The following is a 7,800-nucleotide window of genomic DNA, read 5'->3' as shown; positions in this document are numbered from 1 at the left end:
AAAATTATTGTGAGAGAGGTTTGTTCAGAATGTCATTTGTGTAACACCGATGAATGGGTGAGAAAATACAAACAAAAACACGTGACAGAAGTTCAACATAAAAACAACGAGAAGTTCATCTACTACAATGCATGAATTTTAGATGGAAATCTCTTAAACGATCACGAATATGAAAAAAGGATCAACAAGCAAAAGTTCCATGTTCACAACAGCTTTCCATCGGTATATCACTTGCTCAATTCCGGTGGGTGGATTGAGAGTGACGAGCATAAAGCAACACGTGAAAAACACATTGAAGTTCAAGTAGACATGGCGAGAAGTTTAAGTTCTTCATGCGGTGCATTTTGGAACGCATGATCTCCTGTTTTCAAAATTACTTCAAAATAGCTAGGAATCAAAGAAAACCATTTACATGAAACAGTTTCCCATTTTAGGTAGCTTTTAAACGCTATATTATTTGCCCCATTCCAATAAAGTTTGTAGAAATTACGACCAAAAAACATTTTTAGCCATTTTCAAACTTGACTTAAAACCTTAAAGAATTAAAAAGACAATCTACATATAAAAGTTTCATAATTGTTCAAGCTTTCCAAGGCCATATCATTTGCTGCATTCCGACATACCTTTGAGAAAATAACGTGAAAATACAAACTCGGTGGGACTTCTGTCGTTTTCTAAATTACTTTTAAACCCTTCAATGTTGGAAAAACTTTATCTACGAAAAATATGGGAATTTTCATAAGCTTTCCAACGCCATATCATTTGCATCAACCGGACTAGTCTTTTTCAAATTAACCTAAAAATACGAACATGGCTATTCAGTTTCAGTTATTCTACCATTTTTGAAATTCCTCTTTGATCGTAGGGAATTTGGAAAAACTTCCAACATGTGAAATGAGCGGATTTGCAACAACTTTCTAACGCCATGTCAATTTCCCCATTCCGATAAATGGTTTAGAAAAACACTTGAAAATACGATTCACGTTTTTTTGTATGAAGAAAAACGGTTTTCAAAACTGCTCTTAAACCGTGTAGATTTTGCCAACATTTCAACCTAGGCTGTTACAAGGGTGGCCACAACTTTCCAACGGTATATCGCAAGCTCCATTTGGACAATATTATTGGAAGTTGAACCTAGCACTTGGGGAAGTTGAACTACTACACTGCATGAATTTCGGATGAAAATGTAATAAACCGCTGCGAGTATGAAAAAAGAAAGATCAACACGGAAAAGTTGCGTGTTTGCAACAACTTTTCATTCGTATATCATTTTATCAATTCCGATGAGTGGATGGAGAATTACGAGCAAAAAATAGCACGTGAAAACAGAGTGATGTTCAAGTAGACAAGCCGAGAAGTTGAAGTTCTTCACGCAGTGCATTTTTGAATATTTTGTTTCGCGATAAAGGCAGAAAGCATGATCTCGCTATTCTTAAAATTTCTTGAAAATGGCTAGGAATAAGAGAATACTATCTACATAAAAAAGTTTCGTATTTTCCGTAGATTTTAAATGATATATTAGTTGCCCCATTCCGTTAAAGTTTGTAAAAATTACGACCAAAAAAAATACTTTTAGCCATTTTTAGAGTTGACCTAAAACCGCAAAGAATTGGAATAAACTATCTACATATTAAAATTTCTCATTTGTTCAAGTTTTCCAATGCCATATTATTTGCTACATTCCGACAAACCATTGAGAAAATAACGCAAAAACATGAACTCTGTAAACCTTCTGATGTTTTCTAAATTACTTTTAAACTATTCATAGTTGGAACAAATTTTTTATATGAAAAGATGCGCATTTTCATAATCTTTCCAACGCCATATCATTTGCATCGATTGAACTAGTCATTTTCAAATTAACCAAAAAATATGAACCCGACTGTTCGATTTCACAAATTCTGCCATTTTTTAAATTCCTATTTAACCCTAGGGAATCTGGCAAAAACTTTCAACATGTGAAATGAGCGGATTTGCAGCAGCTATCCAATGCTATATCATTTCCCCATTTCGATAAATGGTTTAGCAATAACATCAAAAATACAATTCACGTTTTTTTGTATGAAGAAAAACGGTTTTCTAAACTGCTCTTAAACCGGTAGATTTTGCCAAAAATTCAACCTAGGTTGTGACCATGGTGTCCACAGCTTTCCAACGGTATATCAGAAGCACCATTTGGACAATATTAGAGGAAGTTCAACCTAGCACTCACGGAAGTTCAGGTGATACTACTTGGACGAGTGAGGTAGTTATCATAATATTATTCTCATTCCGTGAATATTAGTAGAATAGTTATTCTGCTAATATTAGTAGAATAGTTATTCTGCACACACTTCCCAACTACAAGCTCAACGTTAGTGCACTCCATCCCTATCAAACGAAACATTGCAATGTCACGAGAATAAACTGCACGCGCTTTTTCGACACCGTTTTGGTTCCAATTTTTAAACTGTTTGTCGAAATGAGGCATATAATATACCGCTTGATTGCTACGGAAATCCCCAACTCCATCATGTTGAACATTTTTCGCGACCCGTCTTAGTTTGAAAACAGTTTCGAAAATGGTGGCCGCATGACGGGCTGCAGCAAGCGTATTTTCGTGATTTTTTCTAAACCGCTCGTCGGAATGAAGCAAACGATATGGAGTTGGAAATATATCGTCGAGCCGCATATTTTTCATGTATATTTCTCTCTCTAATTCCCTACGGTTTGATAGTAATTTCAAATTTACTAAAAAAATGGAATTCTGTTTTTCAAATTTTTCGATTTTTCCGGTACGTTTTCGTTGCAGTTTTTCAACCGTATGTCGGAACGAGGCATGCGATATAGCGTTGAAAATCTGTATAATAGGAGCAACTTTCATATGTTGGTCATTTGTTGAGATTCCTCGCGATTCTAAACGAATTTTGGAAATGGTGCGGCTGTCTATGAGTTGCAGCGAGCGTATTTTCGTAAATTTTTCCAAACTGCTCGTCGGAACGATGCAAATGATACAACGTTCGAAATATATCAACGAGACGCAATTTTTCCATGTAGATCGCTCTCTCTAATTCCATACGGTTTAAGAGCAGCTTTGAAATTATTAAAATGCAGATACTGTGTTTTTCGCAACAACAAAATCATCGAGGAAACTGCATCAGACATAAGAACACACTGCTTCAGAAAGAAAACTGCACTGCATCGGACGAAGGAGTGAAATTCATGCTTTTTTTGTCAGACGTGATTTTTTCCTAGGCAATAAAGTGGATCCTAGGCGATAAAGTGGAGTGCACTTCACATCGGGCGTAAGTGTTCCACAACGCTATCGAGAAGTGACCCACATTACTTTTTTGTTGTTTCTGTAACAATTTTTCCACACTTACAAGATGAGCAACATCAAACGGGGGACTGCACTGCTTTAAATTGAAAACCGCACTACATCTGATGAGCAGGCAAACTGCATGCTATTCCCCCCCCTCTCTTCTAACCTTTTTGCACCAACAGCAATCGAGCAGCAACAGAAAAAATCTATTTTGTCTTTTCTAATTAACAATCGAGCACCAACAGCATCCATTTGCACAGCAAAAAAAAATAAAATTGACATGAATTCAGAGACGGGTTGCATTGTATACCGAGCCACATCACATGGCATTCAAAGTGACTCCATTCGAACTCTGAATGGACTGCAGTTTACAATGAACTCCACCACTTGACATTTTTTCAACGACCTACAGTTTTCAACAATTTTTTTTAGAAACGAGGCATCCAACCAAACTGCACCACCCTTCCTTCTCCAAGTGGAGTGGTCATTGGTGTTGTCTCCCTAGCGAACAACATACTGAATAAACTGGAGCACCGGACCGAGTGCACCGCACATGCTGCACCCGTGAACTGTAGCCCACATGGATCCCGCGTCGTCCCACACGATGGTTGCAAGCAGAAGATGCGGCAACGGAGGATGAGCGCCTTCCCTGGTGATGTGGTGTAGGGGAGCCCCTGCCAGCGTCTCTCCAGCCACCTAAGGGGCACCAAGAAGCGGACACCGAGGATCTAGGCGAACTCAGATTCATGGAGCAGTAGACTCGCCTGGGCATCGAACCAAACTCCGCCACCTTTCCTGCAAAAATAGGCAAAATGAACCTCAAGAGGAAACCAAAGGGGGCTACATTTGGACCTATGGATAAGAGAGTGGAGAGGAGGAGAGGATGGATCGTGGGTTGCTTCGGCAAAGGCCAGCGCCCACAGCAAGAGATCCTTAGCGGTGCCAACGACAAAAAATGGATCGAGTGAGGTCGCTGTGAGACTACCTCATCCAATTTTCAACGGGGCCTGAGCTCGCGTCGTCGGAGACATTCACCTATTGGAGAATGGTCTCTCACCAGGGTGCTGGTTCAGTGGATGCAGGCCAATGGGGCGCCTTGGTCGGTGGAGGGGGAGGGGTAGGTGGGGCTTGTCCCAACCAGTGCACCACGTGCCTTTCCCTACGACTACATCTGACGAGGAGGAAGGCATGGACGGAAGTGGCAGTGACATGTCGTCGTCCATGGTGGATCTGGGTCGGAGTGACCCGTCTCTGTGGCGCGCAGGGCAGCAGCGGATCGGGATGCCGAGGTGTGGCGGCGCGCGGGTGGCGGGGGGTCGGGTCACGAGAGTCATGGTGGCGCGTGGGCTAGAGGGTTGGTTGGCGTTGCGATGGGTGGGAGTTCCTGGGCGTCGCTGGTGTCGGGAAAGCGGGCGGAGAGCACGGGGTTGCCTTGGGCGTGAAGGGGAGCGCCGGAGTAGGTGAGCCAGTTGGGCGGACCTCGCGGTGCGTTGCGGCACCGGGGTGGGTGCTGGTAGGGTGCCGGTGGTGGGTGGGTGGATCGGGGGATGGGGTGTGGTAGGAAGAAGATGGATGGGAGGGGATCTAGGGAGGAGTGGGGCTCGGTGGGGAGTGGTGGGTGGTTGTGGGAGGAGGGGTGATTTTTTTCTATTGAGTCCGTCAGCAAAGAGTGTTATCAAAATAAGCAAAAGTGTTATGAGAATAAGACTTTTAAGGGTGTTTGTATAATAGACCCACCATATATATATATATATATGACAAATTTTATGTACCACCGGTGGTAGTTATCACCACTTGCGTTTTGTATGTTGTATGTAATATCTATCAAATCGGGAAGTATGTGCTCGCAGTATGTAGTATATAATAATTTTTTAGATAGTATACATACTAGTATTTTTTTGGTAGTGTGTATCATATTTGTGTATTCTGTTTTTCGTATAAATATATATGTATTTCACAAATTAAATAAAACTATGGTTTAACTTATAATTTTTTCATGTAACTCACTCTGAAAAATTATATATACATATAGTATATGAACATAATTAAAATGATAAATTAATATATATCATACCATATGATAGTATATGGAACATGTAGGATAACTATCCCTTGGTGGCAGGATATATATATATATAAATACTATTCTAATCATGCGATGAGAATAATATTTTGATAACTACTTCACGTGTTAGAGTAGTAGTAGTTGAACTACACCCGATGACAAGTTGAACTTCCACTAACACTGTCCAAACGGAGCTTGCCACATATCATTGGAAAGTTGTGGACATGAGAGTCACAACCTAGGTTGATTTTTTGGCGAAATCTACATGATTTAAGAGCAGTTTTGCAAATCGTTTTTTCTTCATACAAAAACATGAATTGTATTTTTGAGCTTATTTCTAAACCACCATTTATTGGAATGAGGCAAATCATATGACATTCGAAAACTGCTCCAAAGCCGCTCGTTTCACATATAGAAAGTTTTCCCAAATTTTCTACGGTTAAAGAGGAATTTGAAAAATGGTGGAATTTTTAAAATCGAACAGTTGGGTTCGTGTTTTTGGCGTTGGAAAGCTTATTAAATGACGGAATTTAAAATGGTGGAATTTTTAAAATGGCTAATCCGCTAGATACAAATAATTTAGATGGCGGAATTTAAAACGGCTAATCCGCTGGATACAAATAATATGGCGTTGGAAAGCTTATGAAAATGCGCTTCTTTTTATATAGAAAGTTTGTTCGAGTTTTCAAATGTTTAAAAGTAATTTAGAAAACGTCTGAAGTTCCACCAAGTTCGTATTTTCACGTTATTTTCTCAATGCTTTGTCGGAATGCAGGAAATGATATGGCGTTGGAAAGCTTGAGAAAATGCGAAACTCATATGTAGAGTGTTTCTTTCAATTCTTTATGGTTTTAAGTCAATTTTGAAAATGGCTAAAAACGTTTTTGGCCGTAATTTTTGCAAACTTTATCCGAATGGGGCAAATAATATACGGTTAAAAAGCTATGAAAAATGCAAAACGTTTGCATATAGAATGTTTTCTCTAGTTCCAACATGTTTTCTAGTAATTTTGAAAACAAAAAGATCATGCGTTCTACCTTTATCGCAAAACAATCTTCGAAAATGGACCACATGAAGAACTTGAAATTGTGTACTTCACTCCATTTTTCACTTACTATTTTTTGTTCGTAACCCCGAGCCACTTACTGGAATTGAGCAAATGATACATCGATGGAAAGCTATTGTAAACACACAATTTTTCTGTCTTGATATTTTTTTTCATATTCGCATCGATTTAAAAGATTTTTTTTAATACGTGAAAACATATTTTTAGTGGTATACTCAAAACTTTTAAATCCTTGATCGGAATGTAGCATATAATATACCGTTGGAAAGCTTATGAATAGGGGCAACTTTTTCAAGTCGACGGTTGTTACAAATTCGTTGTCGTTTGAGAGCAGTTTTGAAAATGGATTAAACAACATTATTTTTGCGATTTAAAAATGTAACTGAAGGTCAGGCGTCCCGCAATATAAACTTCGAAGCGTGCATGGAGGATCGCGTGAACTTATTGTAATAAACCTTTTAGTATTTAAGTTTTGTATTCTTTTATTCTCATGTGAAACGCATCCCGTGTAGATGTTGAACCGCTCGTTGTTTTCACTTTGAACTTGTGTCACGTATTTTTGTTCGTAGTTCCTCACCCGTTCCTCGGAGTTGCACAAATGACGTTTCATTAGAAACCTATTAAAAAGACACACTTCTTGCACAAGAATTTTTGAACTGTTCCGCACGGAGAATCCAAACTTCTTGCAACAAACCTTGGAGGATTTTAGTGTTGTATTATTTTATTCACATTTTAAACGCAATCGGTTAGTAGTTGAATTGCTCCCTATTATCACTCCCGCGGTAGTTGGGGAGGATGCGACGTCTATCGAGGGCGGGGAGGGGTAGGCGGTGCTAGTTCTGGGTGAGGCGTAATTCCTCACTCGTTCGCGAGAGTTGAACAAATGATATATCTTTAGAACCATGTTGAAAAGACACAATTTTCTATTATGGTTCAACTATTATTTTGAAAAACATATACCAATTTGTTTTAACCATTGTTTTCATGGAGCATAGGATGTACCGTTTGGGAAGTTGTTGAATATTAGGAACTTTTTACACGTAGAGCATTTTGGTTCAAATTTGTAATGGATTAAAAGAATTGTTTTAAAACACCAAAAACATCATATTTTTGTATATTTTAACATGTTAATACATAGTGAACCTCTCTCACTTGAAGTTTTGAACTTTCCCGTGCCAAGTATCTGAACTTCTTGCAACAAACATTTTATACTTTGCCTTTTATTCATTTTTCTTATATGAAAACAGACACCATGCAACACGTATACTTCTGGTTGTTTTCACTTTGAACTTTTGTGTTGTTTAAATTCGAACTTCACATTTTTTATTTTTGAGCTAATAAATGTTTTTGATTTTTGAATAAACATCG

At 38.7% G+C, this 7,800-nt stretch overlaps 1 protein-coding gene across 1 annotated transcript; it reads right to left on the bottom strand.

Moving 5' to 3' along the window:
• Positions 1-3,586: 3,586 nt before the first annotated feature.
• LOC123430236 lies at positions 3,587-4,868 on the bottom strand. Its single transcript, XM_045114115.1, has 3 exons — positions 4,287-4,868; positions 3,819-4,096; positions 3,587-3,707 (listed from the first exon to the last, which is right to left on the bottom strand). Exons 2-3 carry the CDS (start codon positions 4,071-4,073, stop codon positions 3,621-3,623), a joined length of 342 nt encoding a protein of 113 aa, XP_044970050.1. The 5' UTR covers positions 4,074-4,096; positions 4,287-4,868; the 3' UTR covers positions 3,587-3,620.
• Between the last annotated feature and the right edge of the window lie 2,932 nt (positions 4,869-7,800).

This window comes from Hordeum vulgare, chromosome 2H, assembly GCF_904849725.1.
Source record: "Hordeum vulgare subsp. vulgare chromosome 2H, MorexV3_pseudomolecules_assembly, whole genome shotgun sequence".
Taxonomy (NCBI): Eukaryota; Viridiplantae; Streptophyta; class Magnoliopsida; order Poales; family Poaceae; genus Hordeum; species Hordeum vulgare.
The sequence above is the reverse complement of the archived record's forward strand: the minus strand, read 5'-3'. Positions and strand labels throughout refer to the sequence as shown.

Excerpts from the sequence above, each read along its gene's own strand:
- LOC123430236 (XM_045114115.1), bottom strand. The coding sequence starts at position 4,073 with ATGCCCAGGCGAGTCTACTGCTCCATGAATCTGAGTTCGCCTAGATCC. Across the intron at positions 3,708-3,818 it reads CCGGTGCTCCAGTTTATTCA|GTCGTTGAAAAAATGTCAAG; the intron begins GTATGTTGTTCG and ends TGAAAACTGTAG.